Raw genomic sequence first — 19,390 nt, forward strand, 5'->3', positions numbered from 1 at the left:
TCTATCTTCCAACCCGCTGTCTTCACTTTTACCCTTTCTCTGAAAGGCTTATCTATTGGTTGCTTTTATTTTTTATTTTTTATTTATACATATGTATGTACCTACATACATATATAATCTCTATGTCCAATGTGGGACTCAAACTCATGACCCCCAAATCAAGAGTCATACACTCTTCTGACTGAGCCAGCCAGGTGCCCCATTGGTTGCTTTATATACCACCTATTTAATAATTTTGGTGGTGATGATGATGATGATGCTGATAATAGTATAATAACAGCTAACCTTCATTGAATGGCATTATATCAAGGTAAAATTAAGTATAATGCTTATTTATTATACTTCCCTCCAGCCATGAACCCTCTACCCACCAGAAACATAAATCGAATCCACCTGAATTATCACACATGCATCTCATGCATGAACAAAACTGAACTCAATCTATCCACTCCCTCTAACATGTCATTCTCTCATACTCCCTAACTCAATCATAAATACCACCAAAACCAAAAGTTGGAATGTCATCCCTGACTCCTTTGCCCCCTTCATTAATCAATCATTAAACTTACTTTTATAACAGTAAAATATTATTGAACCTTCTCCAAACTGCATGTCAGGTCACCATCCCTCAACACCACCATCCCTCAACAACATCCCTAACGCTGCTTTATCCCAAAATCTAAGAATCTGGAATTCTGAAAGAGAGAATCAGAAGAGCCAAGGACCATCTTTCTTTTAATGCACGTAACAAGGTAACCAAGTTAAAGAAAATACACAAAATTCAGGAGCATTTCCAAATACCAGCAATAATCGAAAAAATGTTACTGAAAAAATATTCTACTCACAATAGCAATAACTTTACTTTTAAAATACCTAGGGAGTCACCCGGGTGGCTCAGTCGGTTAAGAGTCCGACTTCGGCTCAGGTCATGATCTCACAGTCCGTGAGTTCGAGCCCCACGTCAGGCTCTGTGCTGACAGCTCAGAGCCTGGAGCCTGTTTCAGATTGTGTCTCCCACCCTCTCAAAAATAAATAAATGTTAAAAAAATTTTTTTTTAATTAAAATAAAATACCTAGGATAAACCTCACCAAAAATGTACACCTAGAAGAAAACTGTACAATACTGCAGTAAGACCTAAGCTGCACTAATATTGTAACAACTCACCACATATCACTATTTGAATTTAATTAATTAGAGGTGCCTGGCTGACTATATCAGAAGAGAATATGACTATTGATCTCGGGATCGTGGGCTCAACTCCCATGTTGGGTGTACAGATTACTAAAAACAACAAATAAATTTTTAAAAACTTAATTAAAATCAAATAAAATTTTAAAATTCAATTCATCAGTTGCACTAACCACACTTCAAATGTTCAAAACTAAATGTGACTAATGGTTACCATATTGAACAGTACAGACTTACAACATTTCCATCATCGCAGAAAATTCTAATGGACAGTATTGCTGTAGAGATAATAATTTGCCCCAGATTTTTCTTTTAATCACTTCTGCATGGTTTGCATTTTTCCCCAAACACAATTATTTTTATAATTTTTGAACCTAACAAACTTAGCAATGATCACTACCATAAGATGTGGAAGTCTAAAACAAAACAGGGGCGCCTGGGTAGCTCAGTTGGTTAAGCAAACGACTTCAATTCAGGTCATAATCTCACAGGCCATGAGTTCAAGCTCCGCGTCAGGCTCTGTGCTGACAGCTCAGAGCCTGGAGCCTGCTTCGGATTCTGTGTCTCCCTCTCTCTCCTGCTCATGTTCTGTGTCCTCTCTCTGTCTCAAAAATAAATAAAAACATTTAAAGAATTAAAAAAATTTTTTTTAAACAAAACAAAAAAAAACCTAACCATTTTGTAATCCTGTATTTAATGTACTTGGAGACTACATGTTACTAAAATATACAAAATAGCTAGAGGAAAAAACAGAAATATATATGCATAAATAGAAAAACTTATATGGTAAAGATCTCATTTTTCCAAATTAATCTAAAAATGCAATGCAATCCTAAACAAAAACCCCAAGGACCTAAATGTGAGACAGGAAACCATCAAAACCTTAGAGGAGAAAGCAGGAAAAGACCTCTCTGACCTCAGCCGTAGCAATCTCTTACTCGACACATCCCCAAAGGCAAGGGAATTAAAAGCAAAAGTGAATTACTGGGACCTTATGAAGATAAAAAGCTTCTGCACAGCAAAGGAAACAACCAACAAAACTAAAAGGCAACCAACGGAATGGGAAAAGATATTTGCAAATGACATATCGGACAAAGGGCTAGTATCTAAAATCTATAAAGAGCTCATCAAACTCCACACCCGAAAAACAAATAACCCAGTGAAGAAATGGGCAGAAAACATGAATAGACACTTCTCTAAAGAAGACATCCAGATGGCCAACAGGCACATGAAAAGATGTTCAGCGTCGCTCCTTATCAGGGAAATACAAATCAAAACCACACTCAGGTATCACCTCACGCCAGTCAGAGTGGCCAAAATGAACAAATCAGGAGACTATAGATGCTGGAGAGGATGTGGAGAAACGGGAACCCTCTTGCACTGTTGGTGGGAATGCAAATTGGTGCAGCCGCTCTGGAAAGCAGTGTGGAGGTTCCTCAGAAAATTAAAAATAGACCTACCCTATGACCCAGCAATAGCACTGCTGGGAATTTACCCAAGGGATACAGGAGTACTGATGCATAGGGGCACTTGTACCCCAATGTTTATAGCAGCACTCTCAACAATAGCCAAATTGTGGAAAGAGCCTAAATGTCCATCAACTGATGAATGGATAAAGAAATTGTGGTTTATATACACAATGGAATACTACGTGGCAATGAGAAAAAATGAAATATGGCCTTTTGTAGCAACGTGGATGGAACTGGAGAGTGTGATGCTAAGTGAAATAAGCCATACAGAGAAAGACAGATACCATATGGTTTCATTCTTATGTGGATCCTGAGAAACTTAACAGGAACCCATGGGGGAGGGGAAGGAAAAAAAAAAAAAAAGGACGTTAGAGTGGGAGAGAGCCAAAGCATAAGAGACTGTTAAAAACTGAGAACAAACTGAGGGTTGATGGGGGGTGGGAGGGAGGGGAGGGTGGGTGATGGGTATTGAGGAGGGCACCTTTTGGGATGAGCACTGGGTGTTGTATGGAAACCAATTTGTCAATAAATTTCATATATATAAAAAAATAAAATAAAATAAAAATCATAATTAATGCAAAAAAACCCACGATGAACAAATATCAAAACTGTAAATAAATGAAAAATCAGTAAAAAAAAAAAAAAAAACCCAAAAAGAATTTTTTAAGTACTTGACAAACTCATTCTAAAATTTATGCACAAAAGGAAAGAGCCAAGAATAATTAAGAAAATTCTTGAATAAGAACAAAGTGTAGGGACTTGTCCTATCAAACATCAAGATTTATTATAAAGTTTTGTAACAAAATAAAAATAAAGCTGCATTAGTTCAAGGACAAACAGACAAGCAGAAAAGGATGGATTACCTAGAAACCAAGCTATAGACAAATAAAAATTGGCATTGCAGATCAATGGGTAAAGATTGGGACTATCACAATACAGTGATAGAATACTTGATTTCACTTGAGGAAAAAAAAAAATTAACTGGATCCCCACTTCACATCATATACAGAAATCTATTCAAGTCAATTGAAGACCTAAATATACAAACCATAATGTTAAAACATGGAGAAGAAAATATTGAAAAATAGCTTTATAAAGAATTAACTATAGGGGCACCTGGGTGGTTCAGTCAGTTAAGTGTGCAATTTCAGCTGGAGCCTGCTTCAGATTCTGTGTTTCCCTCTCTCTCTCTCTCTCAAAAATAAACATTCTTAAAATTTTTTTTAAAAATTAATAATGAAACAAAACAATTATAGCCTTTTAACCTTATATATGGAGTATCACTTGATACTCCAAATATTGTTTTACTTCAAACTAATATATATTTATTTACAGAAATAATTCATCCTGATTTATACAAATAATCCAGCTGTAAATTTTTGGTATTGAATAATCAGCACTGAAATTTACAACCAACTATTATTACTTTGAGTATTTTTGGAGTAAACATTAAGTAATGTCTTTCATGCATGCTTACGTTAATCAAGACTTACCTAAGGTTTGTATGATTACATTATTAAAGATTTGGATTCATAAGAAAAATATATTTCCTCAACTACTCTAGCTTCCTTTCTTAAAACTATTTTCATTTCTAATGAGGATTTTTACTTCCCGATTACCATGACATTAATTCTCTTCATACCTTTACTTCTATAGTATTTACCTAGTGTCAGGAAAAATCAAAACAAAGCTGTCTTATATATTCCTCCACTTTCTTTTGTATAAACCTCTTCTTTACTCTCCATAATTAGATCAACACTCATCTGGCAGTTATTATACATTCCACATTTTATCTCTCCTCATACCCACTGTAACTCTTCAATATGCTAGAAAAGATTATTTTCAACAGCCTACTTTGTTTCAAGTTTTCCTACGTATTTTCAGTTACTATATTTTGACAAATTGGACACATCAAAATTGACTAACTTAATTCTTTCAATTAGATAAAGATCCTACATTTTTCTTACTCCAGGAAAAAACTGGCTTTCACAATCTTTAAACAAACTAGTATATTCTAGAAGAAGTTTAATTTTTAAATATCAAATAATTATCTAATTGATACTTCTGAATAGTGGCAATGCTTGTTCTATCCTGGAAACTCTCAATACAAGAAGTGTATTGTTTGAAAACTTAGTCAAGAACTGTTGAGTGTTTCAATCTCTCATACAGGATTTATTCATCTACTAATGTACCAATTAAAACTAAATATTAACAATTTTTAGAGCAAATTACACACATTTTTTTCTCACCTACACTATACCTATAATTGAAGGAAAACACAATTTCACTAAGTTTATAAACCTTTACATATCTACCATAATTTACACCAAAGTCTGGACATATAATTAATTTCAAATTAATACTTCCATAGTAAGTTTGCAGAAAATAAATAATACAAATGTTACAATTAAAACAAATCTATATTTCAAATCTCTGCTCAATGATTGATCTTTTTTGGACATCAACAAATTTCTTAAGATCTAACTTATTCTTTATGAGATACCTACCTCATAAAGTTGCCAAGAGGACTAAATTGATACCGTATACATCTAATACATGCTGAATAAATGTTATCTTTATCAGATAACAATTCTTAAAATTTATTATATTCTTTTTTCTCATATATTCTTGAATGTTTTTCAGATGGATCTTCCATGGCCCTTCTTTACATTCCACTCTTTGTGGTGCATCAGTCCAGTGTGTCAAGACTATTAGCATATGATGGCTCTGATTCTTTAAAAACCTGTTCTGAGTGGCACCCAGTCATCTCAGTGGCGACTCAGTTGTTTGAGCAAAAGACTTGATTTTGACTTAGGTCATGATCTCACAATTCGTGAGATCAATCCCCAAATTGGGCTCTGTGCTGACAGCAAGAAGCCTGCTTGGGATTCTCTCTCTCTCTCTGCCCCTAACCCCCCTCAAAATAAATAAATAAACTTAAAAAAAAAAAAGAAAGAAAAAATATGTATCTAAAGACAAAAAACGAAAGTATCAATTCTCACATTTCAAACACTGAACACTTAAAATCTCACTTTATTTTTTAATTTAATTCAATTTTTTTATTTTATATATAGAGAGAGAATCTTAAGCAGGCTCCATGCTCAGCTGTGGAGCCTAACTCAGAGCACAATCCCATGACCCTGGGATCATAACATGAGCCGAAATCAAGAGTCAGATGCTCAACCAACTGAGCTATCCAGGGGCCCCTAAAATCCCACTTTAAAAAGGACTTTCCATAAAAAAAAAATTTTCAGTCAGATGCTATCTCCCAAGTACCTAACATGTATCCATCACTATACTATCAAATAGCAAAAACATAATGTAGTTCCTTTATACAAAGAGTTTACTGTATATATAACAGATTTACAAAGATACTTTTCCGAATTGTCTCTCTCCATCAATGTTTATAAACCCTGCATGCAAGGTTTATACTATGTATATTTAATTATAAACCTAGTACAAAAAAAAAAAATTAGCATCCTTTCAAGTAAGAGATTAAAAAGCAGAAGATAATAAATAAATGAGAGCCAATAAAATCAAAGGAAATTGTAAATTAAAGAAAAAAAAACCCTCTCTTTTATTCTAAACACTGCTTGCTTGAGAAATTATAAGATCATCACATAAGTTATATAAATTATTAAATACTTAAAAAATAAAGCCAGGAATCAACAAAAGATTTGAACCTAGAAAAAAGTAAGATAATCATTTATTTACCCACCAATTGCTGGGTGGCTCAACTGGTTAAGCATCCAAATCTTGATTTGGGCTCAGGTCATGATCTGACAGGTCGTGAGTCTGAGCCCTGAGTCGGAGCTCTGCACTAACAGCAGAGAGCCTGCTTGGGATTCCCTCTCTACCTCTCTCTCTGCCCCTCTCCCATTTGTGCACAAGTACTCTCTTTCTCTCTCAAAATAAACTTTAAAAATAAATAAATAAAATTAAAATCTTAAAATAAAATGATAATTTTTTTTTTTTTTTTTTTTAAGGAGAGGGAGAGACACCTGGCTGGCTCAGTAAATAGAGCATGTAACTCGATCTCAGGGCTGTGAGTTCAAGCCCCAGGTCGGTTAGAGATTACTTAAAAAAATAAAATCAGAAAGAAAAGGAAAGGAAAGGAAAGGAAAGGAAAGGAAAGGAAAGGAAAGGAAAGGAAAGGAAAGGAAAGAGCGAATGAAGAACTTACCAGAGCTGGAAAAACAAATCTCAATTGCAACAGAAAAAGGCTACATTATGATAGGCAAGCCAAGGCTACTAGCAGAAGCCCTAAGTCTCAGAGGAAATGGATAAGGCATGGAGCTAAAAGTAGGGAAACTGACTACCATCTCACCATGACAAGTTACAATTCCTAAAATAAATTAGAGATTTATTGTCTGAAGAAACCAAACAGAAGCATCTCTGAAATGAGAGACAACAGGCAAAACAGGACAAATAGGAAGGGACAGATCAAACCACCTACTTAATTATGGTAACTTTAGCCCCCTTACCCTGTCCAGCTCTAAGAATAAAGCAACCAGGCTTCAAAGACTTTTCTGTAAAGAAACTAAACAGACTCAGAGAATAGACTTCCAGATACCAATATTAGGAGTCAGCCCATAAAAACAGGCTTTTAATATAATCAAGCCACAATAAAGTTCCATTACTCAACAAGCCCAACCTATGCATACCAACCTTCCAATGAGGTTTTGAATGTGTATGGTGTGTGTGTGTGTGTGTGTGTGTGTGTGTGTGTGTGTGTGTGTGAAAAAAATTTTTTTTGCTTTACTTATTAGTGTTCTTCAGCTATGTAACAAATTCACCCAAAACTTGTCAGATTAAAACAACACTCATTATCCCACACAGGTTTTAAGGGTCAGGAACCCAGGAGTGGCTTAGCTAACTGATTCTGGCTCAAGGTCTCTCATGAGGTTACAATCAAGCTGTCAGCCAAAGCTGCAGTAAACTCAGGGTTCAACAGAGGATGGAGAATCCACTTCTAAGCTCATGTACATGGTTGCTGGCAAGTCTCGGTTCCTCAAAGGCTGTAGAGCAGAGGCCTCTTATCTCCCACTCCATAGGGTGCCTGAATATCAAGAGATGGCAGCTAGCTCCCCCCAGAATTAGTAATCCAAAAGAAAGAAAGAGGTGTGTGTACAAACAAGTGACAGAACACTCAATATGGAAACCACGGTCTTTTACAACCTAATCTGTAGCATACCAACACTCCTACTGTATGCCATTCCTTATATAGATCAGTCCTAGTACAGTTGGGATGAGACTACTCAATGGAATACCAGGAGGAAGGGATCACTGGGAGCCATCTTGGAAGCTACCAAAGTGTACACTCTGGTCCCCCACCAGTAATCCCTGCCTCCTGTTTTTTACATCCACGTGTAGTGCCCTCCCTCATTATACCAGGCTTGGTGTGTATGATCAACAGTATATGGCAAAAATGATAGCATGTCACTTTCTAAGATTAAGTTATAAAAAAAGACTACAGTTTCCATCTAGGGAAGATGATTGCCTCTCTCAAATCACTAGTAAGAGAGCAAACAGCTACCATGTGTTGGTCCATGAGATGAGAAACTGATATCCTCAGTTCAAAAGCTTTTAAGAGGGCCATCTGGGTGGCTCAGTTGGTTGAGCATCCAATTGTTGGTTTCAGCTCAGGTCACAATCTCACAGTTCATGGGTTCGAGCCCGGGTAGGACTCCACACTGGCTCCTTGCTAATAGCATGGGACCTGCTTGATATTCTCTCTCCCTCTCTCTCTGCACCAACCCCCTCCTCCACTCATGCTCACTCACTAACTCTCTCTCTCTCTGTCAAAATAAATAAACTTTAAGAAAAAAAAAAAAAGGTTTTAAGAAAGTGAGGACAGCCAATAATGAGTCATCTGGGAATCAAATCTTCCAGCCATAGTTGAGCCCTGAAATGAATGCCACCATGGCCAAGAGACTGACTACAACTTGACCAGAGACCCTAAGCTAGAATGACTCAGCTATGCCACACTCTCAAATTCCTGACCCTCAGAAACTGTGATAGATGCTAAACTTGTCTGTTACTTTAAGCAGCCAAGTTTGGGGGTAACATGTTACATAGCAATAGATAATTTTATCAAAACTTTTTTAGAAAATTATAAAAGCAATTCAAAATTGTTATAAAAATCTTAAACTGTACAGAATGTTGAAATAAAAGTACGTACCCTAGCCAACCTACCCTCCCACAACTGTTAGAGCTTAGAACATATCCTTTTGTATTTTTTCTTCTTCCTATACAAATCAATGGAATGAGGTTTTTAATGTCTTACCATTTAATATGAACAGAGAGCCAAAAATCAACTAATATTGAAAGAAAGTCTCCATTGTGAAGGCCACAGTAAACAATAAGAGTAATCCACAGAAAACAGAGATAAAGCAGGAAACAGAAGAGAAACCTTCATAAATCAAACAAAACCATCTCTAATTAATATGTTTAGAGAGGAGAAAAAGACTACATCCATAACACAACAGAATGTTACATAATAATAATTTACTAACAGCAGGAACAACAACAACAAAAACACTAAAAACTTTCACAGAGAAAAAGACTAGTGATCTACAAAGGAAGGAGATGCATTTGATGTACGGCAGACAATGGCACATGCCTTCAAATTTGCAAAAAAAAAACAAAAAAACAAAAAAAAAACCTATTAACCAACCAATAGGTGCAAAGGAAAAAATTTTTTAAAGATTGTCACACATATGCAAGGATTAAAATTACATGTACTCATGCACTCTTTCTCTTAGGAAGCTACTGAGGCTATGCTATACACACACACACACACACAAACACACACAAACCAACTAAGCATATATAAGGTATGGGAAACAAGAAATCTGAAACAGGAGAAAGTCAGAGGGAAGTTCAAGGCAAACTGCTGTTTTAAAGGGTGGGGGCACGCCTGAATGGCTCAGTCAGTGGAGTGCCTGACTCTGAGGAAATGGAAACTCTTGGTTTCAGCTCAGGTCATAATCTCAAGGTTCCTGAGGTTGAGCCCCGCATCGGGATCTGGCATGACAGCGTGGAGCCTACTTGGGATTCTCTCTCTCCCTCTGTCTCTCTCTGCCCCTCCCCTGCTCATTCTCGCTTTCTCCCTCTCTCTGAAAATAAATAAACTTAAAAACAAAATAAAAGTCTAACAGCACAACCTGTTCATTTTGAGCACAAAGATGGAGAACTCTAGAAAGGAGGTCACCAGAGAAAAAGATGTTGACAGACTTACTGATTTTTTTTTAATTTTTTTTTATGTTTATTTATTTTTTTTTTAATTTTTTTCAACGTTTTTTATTTATTTTGGGGACAGAGAGAGACAGAGTGTGAGCGGGGGAGGGGCAGAGAGAGAGGGAGACACAGAATCGGAAACAGGCTCCAGGCTCCGAGCCATCAGCCCAGAGCCCGACGCGGGGCTCGAACTCACGGACCGCGAGATCATGACCTGGCTGAAGTCGGACACTTAACCGACTGCGCCACCCAGGCGCCCCTATGTTTATTTATTTTTTGAGAGAGAGAGAGACAGAGCCCGACACGGGGCTCAAACTCACAAGCCATGAGATCATGACCTGAGCTGAAGTCAGATGCTTAACTGACTGAGCCACCCAGGCATCCCCTTACTGATTTTTAAGAAATGAGGAGGCAGACCCAAATATATAAAACAATTACTCATAAACATAAGCAACCTTATTGGTAAGAATGTGGTAATTGCAGGGGACTTTAACACCCCACTCACAGCAATGGGTAGATCATCTAGACACACGGTCAATAAAGAAACAAGGGCCCTGAATGATACATTGGATCAGATGGACCTGACAGATATATTTAGAACTCTGCATCCCAAAGCAACAGAATATACTTTCTTCTCGAGTGCACATGGAACATTCTCCAAGATAGATCATAAAACAGCCCTTCATAAGTTTACAAGAATTGAAATTATACCATGCATACTTTCAGACCACAATGCTATGAAGCTTGAAATCAACCACAGGAAAAAGTCTGGAAAACCTCCAAAAGCATGGAGGTTAAAGAACACCCTACTAACGAATGAGTGGGTCAACCAGGCAATTAGAGAAGAAATTAAAAAATATATGGAAACAAACGAAAATGAAAATACAACAATCCAAACGCTTTGGGACGCAGCAAAGGCAGTCCTGAGAGGAAAATACATTGCAATCCAGGCCTATCTCAAGAAACAAGAAAAATCCCAAATACAGAATCTAACAGCACACCTAAAGGAAATAGTAGCAGAACAGCAAAGGCAGCCTAAACCCAGCAGAAGAAGAGAAATAATAAAGATCAGAGCAGAAATAAACAATATAGAATCTAAAAAAACTGTAGAGCAGATCAACGAAACCAAGAGTTGGTTTTTTGAAAAAATAAACAAAATTGACAAACCTCTAGCCAGGCTTCTCAAAAAGAAAAGGGAGATGACCCAAATAGATAAAATCATGAGTGAAAATGGAATTATTAACAACCAATCCCTCAGAGATACAAACAATTCTCAGGGAATACTATGAAAAATTATATGCCAACAAATTGGACAACCTGGAAGAAATGGACAAATTCCTAAACACCCACACTCTTCCAAAACTCAATCAGGAGGAAATAGAAAGCTTGAACAGACCCATAACCAGCGGAGAAATTGAATCGGTTATCAAAAATCTCCCAACAAATAAGAGTCCAGGACCAGATGGCTTCCCAGGGGAGTTCTACCAGACGTTTAAAGCAGAGATAATACCCATCCTTCTCAAGCTATTCCAAGAAATAGAAAGGGAAGGAAAACTTCCAGACTCATTCTATGAAGCCAATATTACTTTGATTCCTAAACCAGAGACCCAGTAAAAAAAGAGAACTACAGGCCAATATCCCTGATGAATACGGATGCAAAAATTCTCAATAAGATACTAGCAAATAGAATTCAACAGCATATAAAAAGAATTATTCACCATGATCAAGTGGGATTCATTCCTGGGATGCAGGGCTGGTTCAACATTCGCAAATCAATCAACGTGATACATCACATTAACAAAAAAAAAAGAGAAGAACCATATGATCCTGTCAATCGATGCAGAAAAGGCCTTTGACAAAATCCAGCACCCTTTCTTAAGAAATGAGGAGGCAGAGGGGGAGGAGAAGGGAAGAGGTTAGTAGACATATGACAGATTTAACAACAGTGGTTTGAAATTTTCAGTAAGTGTATAGAAAATGGTACAAATGAATACAGGATATAATAAGTCACTGGAAGAAAAACAAAAAACAAAACAAAAAAAACAAAAACAAAAAACAAAAAGTTTTATAAGTAACCATAGTCCACAATTTTGTTCACAATGATTATTGGCTTTTAACATAATTTAATAACATGGGGAAGATGAAGAGGAAACGGTAACAGGTGAAAGAGAGCTAAATCCTTAGCTATCACAATAGGGAGTCAATACATATCTAAAACTGGCAAACCCAAGGAGCTCCTGGCTGACTCTGCTGGTAGATGGAGCATGTGAATCTTGATCTTGTGGTCATGAGTTCAAGCCCTACGGTGGGGGGTAGTGCTTAAGAATAAATAAAATTTTTAAAAATTTTTTTAATAAATAAATAAAAACTGACAAACCTAAGAAATACCTAGTAATACAGACCTCAAACAGACCCTAAGCTTGGGACTGCTAGTCAGATTGTATGCATGAGAAATTAACCTTCAATTCGCCTACTCTCACAGTAAACATTCAGGAATGTACAGCAGTTTTTAACAGTTACTAGAACCTGGACAACAATGAGATAAGTAACCAGAGACTCTTCAACAATTAAACACCAAGAAATTATAAAAATTCCTGGTAAAAAACGGCAAAAGCAAAGTTCTCAGAAGGCCAGAGGAAATCCTTTCCACTATCATTCATGAACATGATTAGGTTATATCCTCCCACAGGAACTTGAAGATCAAATGTGCCCCTCCACACGCAGTGTTGTGTCCTCTGTTCAGGAAACCCTCCTAATGCAATCGTGTTCTTGTATCCTTTCCCTACACTAAAGGAACATTTATTCTTTGCCTCTCCAACCAACCAGCCTTATAAAAATCACATACAGCAATATTAGTGTATTATTTAGAAACAATTGGATACCAGGAAAGAACAGCTAAGAATAGAAATGGTTTCTTTTGGAGAAATAGCACTTTTGGGATATAGGGTAAAAGCAAGGGGAGAGGTGGAAGATGTAGCAAAGGACTAACATTATCCCTTAAAAATTTTCAGTACTAGGGCATTTGGGTGGCTCAGTTGGTTGAGTGTCCAACTCTGGATTTGGGCTTGGGTCATGGTCTCAGTTCATGGGACCAAGCCCCTCGTCGGGCTCCATGCTGAAAGCACAGAACCTGCTTGGGATTCTCTCTCTCCCTCCCTCTCCGTCCCTCCTCTGCTCGCTCTCTCTCTCTCTCTCTCTCTCTCAAAATAAATAAATGAACTTAAAAACAATAAGCCTTTAGTACTAGTTTACTTTTTAACTAGCAGTAGTTGTACATTGATAAGTATTATTCAAAAGGCCAGATACTTTTTCTTTTTTTAATGTTTACTTATTTTTGAAAGAGAGACATACAGAGCATGAGCAGGGGAAGGGCAGAGAGACAGGGAGACACAAAGTGGGCTCCAGGCTCTGAGCTGTCAGCACACAGCCTGACGTGGGGCTCCAACTCACAAACTGTGAGATGATGACCTGAGCCAAAGTTGGATGCTCAACCAACTGGGCTACCCAGGCACCCCCCAGATACCTTTTTTAAAGTTTATTTATTTATTTTGAGAGAAAGAGAGCACAAGGGAAGAGCAGAGAGAGACAGAGAATTCCAAGCAGGCTCCACACTGTCAGCGCAGAGACCTACTTGGGGATCAAACTCCCAAACCATGAGATCATGACCTGAGCCGAAATCAAAAGCAGGACACTTAACTGACTAAGCCACCCAGGTGCCCCAAGGCCAGATATTTTTTTTTTTTTAATTTTTTTTTTCTTCAACGTTTTTATTTATTTTTGGGACAGAGAGAGACAGAGCATGAACGGGGGAGGGGCAGAGAGAGAGGGAGACACAGAATCGGAAACAGGCTCCAGGCTCCGAGCCATCAGCCCAGAGCCTGACGCGGGGCTCGAACTCACGGACCGCGAGATCGTGACCTGGCTGAAGTCGGACGCTTAACCGACTGCGCCACCCAGGCGCCCCAAGGCCAGATATTTTTTTAAAAAATCAGAATCAGAAAGCAAATTCTATCCAAAAAATTTTGATAGTTAACTCGTTTTCACAGTGTAAGAGACTAATAAATATATATTTATTCATTTGCTTAGTACCCAACTATTCCCAGAAAATTTATTTTTACACAGTTCAAATATAAAAAACACTTAACTAAATATGGTCTGAAATGTAAATTAAACACAGTCTAGTGAAATAATAAGGAATACTTTCAAAGTGTATTTTGGAAAAAAATGTTCTGGAACATAAGAATAGGAAAGTCTCTACATTTATGATTAGGATCCAAAACCTTGCGTTTTATCTCCAAGTACTGACGTCAAAAATCAAGTTTAAAAATTAAAACTCAAAACAAAAATACTAAGTTTCAGCTTATTTAGGATGAGCTGCTAATGAAACAAAGAAGCAACTTGAGTTCTCTGTAGTATCAGCACACAGCTGTCAGATCACAACCATTCTGATCACATTTGCATGAACTTTTAAAAACAAATATCCTGGGGCGCCTGGGTGGCTCAGTCAGTTAAGCGTCCAACTTGGGCTCAGGTCATGATCTCACGGTTTGTGAGTTCGAGCCCTGCGTCAGGCTCTGTGCTGACAGCTCAAAGCCTGGAGGGTGCTTCGGATCCTGTGTCTCCCTCTCTCCCTGCCCCTCCCCTGCTCATGTTTGGTCTCTCTGTCTCTCAAAAACAAATAAACATTAAAAAAAAATTTTTTTAATAAATAAATAAATGCAGGGTGGCCTGGCTGGCTCAGTCAGTGGAGCATGTGATCTCGGGGTAGTGAGTTCTAATCATATGTTGGGTGTAGAGATTACCTAAAAAATAAAAAATCTTAGCCTAGTCAGTTGAGCATGTGACTCTTGATTTCAGCTCAGGTCATGATCTCACAACCAAAGTGGGACTCTTAACCGAATGAGCTACCCAGGCACCCCCTAAATAGACAAAACAATCTTAAAAGACAACAACAAAGTTAGAGGGCTCACACTCTGTCACATTACTTCAAAACTTACTTCTGCAATAATCAGCTGCAATATCAAAACAAAACAGTGTGGTAGTGGCAAAAGGAAAGACATAAAGATCAATGGGAAAGAACTGAGAATCCAGAAATTAACCCACAAGTCTATAGGCAAGACATCAGTCTATATAGAGACATAAATATGAGTTTGGGCCCTACATCAGTCTCTCTGTTGTCAGCGCAGAGCCCACTTTGTATCTTCTATCTCCCTCTCTCTCTGCCATTCCCCTGCTTGCACGTGTTCTCTCTCTCTCTCAAAAATAAACATTTAAAAATAAATAAATAAATTTGAATGAGAGAGAGAGAGAGAGAGAGAGAGCAAGCAGGGGAAAGAGAGAATTTTAAGCAGACTCCATGCTCAGCACAGAGTCCTTCACAGGGCTGGATCCCATGACCCTGGGATCATGATCTGAGCCATTTCTTATTATATTACAATAGGCCAAATTTACACATTTATAAATTCTTGCCTGATCCTTTGACATACAAGTTTACCTAAAAGAGTTATAGGGGTAGTTTCCAGGACATTAAAAAATACAATTTGTTAACAATGGTTGTCCCCCCACCAAATCAGTTGTATTTTTATGTACTAGCAATGAATAATCCAAAAGTAAAATTAAGTTTGGGTTTGAAGATGGTGTTGAGGAGAATAAATACCGTGACTTCCAGTGCTTTGCTAAAACTTCAGATGCAAGGCCTTCTGGCTAAGCATCTGTAATTTCGTATTGTTGCAACATTCATTATAACCCTGGGGGTTCCAGCTTCCTAAAAGTTTGCTGTGGACAAACCAGAAAGAAGGTTTATGTAGATTTCTACAGAAATTATGATTCCCGGAAAAGATTTTGAGGAAATGATGAAGGCTGGTATCTTTCAGAGAGCAAAGTGACTTTCTTTCGGTTGGTTCCATGGAAGTTGGTCACTGACCTGTATCCCTGAACTATGAAACATGAATACTGGACTATGGAATACTTTCTCTTGATAAATAAACAACTAACAAGTACTGTGGAAAAAAACAAACAAAGAAAAATAAACTTAATAAAACAATTCTATTTACAGTAACATCAAAAATAATGAAATACTTAGGATTAAACTTAACCAAGAAAATGTAAGACTTACACACTGAAAACTACTAAACACTTTTGAAACAACTTAAAGACAACCTAAATAAATGGAAAGACATCCCCTGTTCATGAACTGAAAGACTTAGTATTGTTAAAATGTCAGTACTTACAAAACTGATCTACAAATTCAGTACAGTCCCATACAAAATGCCAAGTGCTGTTTTTGCAGAAATAGATAAGCTGATTCTAAAATTCATATGGAATTTCAAAAGATTCCAAATGGACATCTTTTTTTTTTTTAATGTTTATTTTTGGGAGAAAGAGACAGAGTACAAGCAGAGAGGGGCAAAGAGAGAAGAGATACAGAATCTGAAGCAGGCTTCAGGCTCTGAGCTGTCAGCAAAGAGCCGGATGAGGGGCTCGAAATCACAAAGCACAAGATCATAACCTAAGCCAAAGTGGGACACTTAACCGAGTAAGCTACCCAGGCACCCCCTAAATAGACAAAACAAGCTTAAATTAAAAAACAACAAAGTTGGAGGACTCACACTTCCTCACATTACTTCAAAACTTACTACTGAAATAATCAGCTGCAATAATGAAAACAGTGTGGTAATGGCAAAAGGACAGACATAAAGATCAGTGGAAAAAATTGAGAATCCAGAAATTAAACCTCAAGTCTATAAGCAATTGATTTTCATAAGAAGTACCAAGAGCATTCAATGGGAAAAAGAATAGTCTTTTCAACAAATGATGCTGAAATAACCAGATTTCCACATGCAAAAGAATGAACTAAACCCTTAACACACAACTAATAAAACAATTAACTAAAAACAAGTCAAACACCTAAATTTAAGTGCTAAAACAAATCTTAAAAGAACACATACACATTGTGATTCTGGATTTAGCAATGAATTCTCATTATGACAGCAAGAGCACAAGCAACAAATGAAAAAATAGATAAACTGAACTTCATCAAAATTAAATATCTTGTGCATCAAAGGAAACTATAAAGAAAGCAAAAATAACCCAAAGAAAGGGAGAAAATGTTTACAAATCATTTATCTGATAAGGGGGTCTATTATCCAGAATATATACAGAGCACTTACAATTCAACAACAAAAGACAAACAACTAAATTCAGAAATGGGTGAAGGACTTTAATATACATGAATAGCACATGAAAAAGATGTTTAACATCTTTAGTCATTAGAAAAATGCAAATCAAAATCCACAATGAAATATCACTTTACACCCACTAAGATGGCTATAATTTAAACAAAAGAAGGGGCGCCTGGCTGGCTCAGTCAGTGAAACATGTGACTCTTAATCTCAGGATTATGAGTTCAAGCCCCATGTTGGGTGCAGAGATTACTTAAAAAATAAAATATTTAAAAATAATAAAATGGGGTGTCTGGGTGGCTCAGTTGGTTGAGCATCTGACTGTTGACTTTGGCTCAGGTAATGATGCAAGGGTCGTGGGACTGAGTAATGCATCCAGCTCTGTGCTGAGCATGGAGCCTGCTTAAGATTCTTTCTTTCTTTCTTTCTTTCTTTCTTTCTTTCTTTCTTTCTTTCTTTCTCTCTCTCTCTCTCTCTCTCTCTCTCTCTCCCCCCGCCCCCGCCCTCTGCCACTCTCCCCTGCTTATGCTGTCTCTCTCTCTCAAAAATAAAAAAAATTATAAATATTAATTAATTAATTAATTAATAAGGGAAAAGAACAAGTTTTGGCAAGAAAATGGAATCCTCATACATTACTGGTAGGAATATCAAAGGGTGCAACCATGTAGAAAAGTTAGGCAGTTCCTCAAAAAGTTAAACACAGAATTACCATGACTCAGTAATCCCACTCCAATAGATACCAATACCATAGATTAATGAAAATACATGTCCACACAAAAACTCGTACACAAATGTTCATAGCAGCTTGATTCACAACAGCCAAAAAAGGAAACAACCTAAGTGCTCATCAACCAATACAGTGTGTGTGTTGTGTGTGTGTGTGTGTGTGTGTGCGTGCGTGTGTACACAATGGAATATTATTTTGCCACAAAAAGGAATGAGTTACTAATACATGCTACAACTTGGATGAACCTTGAAAAACATCATGCTAAGTGAAATAAGACAGACACAAAAGGCCACAAACTGTTTCCATTTATATGAAATACAATGGCCAAAATAAGCAACTCCATAGAAACAGAAAGCAGAATGGTAGGTCCCAAGAGATCAGAGCATGGAGCAGAGGTGGGGAAAGGGCAGGCAGGGATAGTGAAATGATTACCCATTGGGTACAGTTTTGTTTTTGGGGTGATGAAAATGTTCTGGAATTAGATAGCAGTGATGGTTGTACAACCCTAAAAATGTATTGGCAGTCATTGAATTACACACTTTACAAGTGTTAAAATTATAAATTTTAAGTGAACTTTACCTCAATTAAAAAAAAAAGTGGTTGCCCTTGGGCACAGACAGAACTTGCTTCCTCATTATAAATCCCTTTTTTACTACTCAATTTTTTCTTTGTACCAAATGGTGTCAAAGAGCCAGAAAAATAAACACAAACTGATTTCTCAGCTAAATTTAAAACATCAGAAGTTACTATTAAGGGAGAATTAATATAGAATGATCACCTCTGAATTATGTCCTGCATATTCTTCTTGTCCTCTCTAATCCTATTTCTTTTCCCATTTATGTTATAGCACCATGACAGATGTAGTTCACTGATAACAATTTAAAAATTTGGGAACTAAATCATTAGGTAAATCATATATACTTCTTCCTTGCAGAGAATAAAAAATAAATTTCAGGGACACCTGGGTTGCCCAATCAAGTTAAGTGTGTGACTTCGGCTCAGGTCATGATCTCACAGTTCGTGAGTTCAAGACAGACATCAGGCTCTCTGCTATCAGCACAGAGCCCGCTTCGGATCCTCTAGCCACCCCCTCTCTCTCTGCCCCGCACCCATGCACGTGCATGCAGTTTTTCTCTCTCTCTCTCTCAAAAATAAACTTGAATTAGTTAATTAATTTCAAGTGAAACTAGCAACAGGATTGAACAAATGTACCTAAAGTTTTCCCAGAGAAAACTGTGGTCAATTCATAAATAATTATAGTGCAACTTGCTATTAATGACATTAAATTTCCTGAGTTTTCCTCCAATTGAAAGTATTAGAGTCCAAAGTCTTCAACAGTTTTTCTTTTGATATAAGTTTCACATAGTACATACGAAGAATTTAATACTCACTTATCAAGGAAATCCTTATCCACTACAGCAGTGATGTCAAGAAGAGGATTTCCCATCCCAAAGAGAATATTTTCACTAAAAAAAAACACACAAAAATGCAAGCACAAGTTAGAAATACTTCTAAAAGCTGATGTATACAATGCACACAAATATAAAAATATGTATCTTCACTTTACCTCAAAAATAAACCTAAC

At 37.0% G+C, this 19,390-nt stretch overlaps 1 protein-coding gene across 3 annotated transcripts in view; it reads right to left on the minus strand.

Annotated features, from left to right (window-relative positions):
* ADK (adenosine kinase) overlaps window positions 1-19,390 on the minus strand; it is a 532,082-nt gene that overhangs the window by 471,268 nt on the left and 41,424 nt on the right. For 2 of the 3 annotated variants that reach the window (XM_030334273.1, XM_030334275.2), the window contains exon 2: window positions 19,197-19,271. The exons of the other annotated variant lie outside the window; for it this stretch is intronic. In XM_030334273.1, coding sequence (XP_030190133.1) covers window positions 19,197-19,271 — 75 coding nt within the window. The remainder of the gene's footprint in view (window positions 1-19,196; window positions 19,272-19,390) is intronic. 3 annotated transcript variants of the gene reach the window in all.

This window comes from Lynx canadensis, chromosome D2, assembly GCF_007474595.2.
Source record: "Lynx canadensis isolate LIC74 chromosome D2, mLynCan4.pri.v2, whole genome shotgun sequence".
NCBI classification, from domain to species: Eukaryota; Metazoa; Chordata; class Mammalia; order Carnivora; family Felidae; genus Lynx; species Lynx canadensis.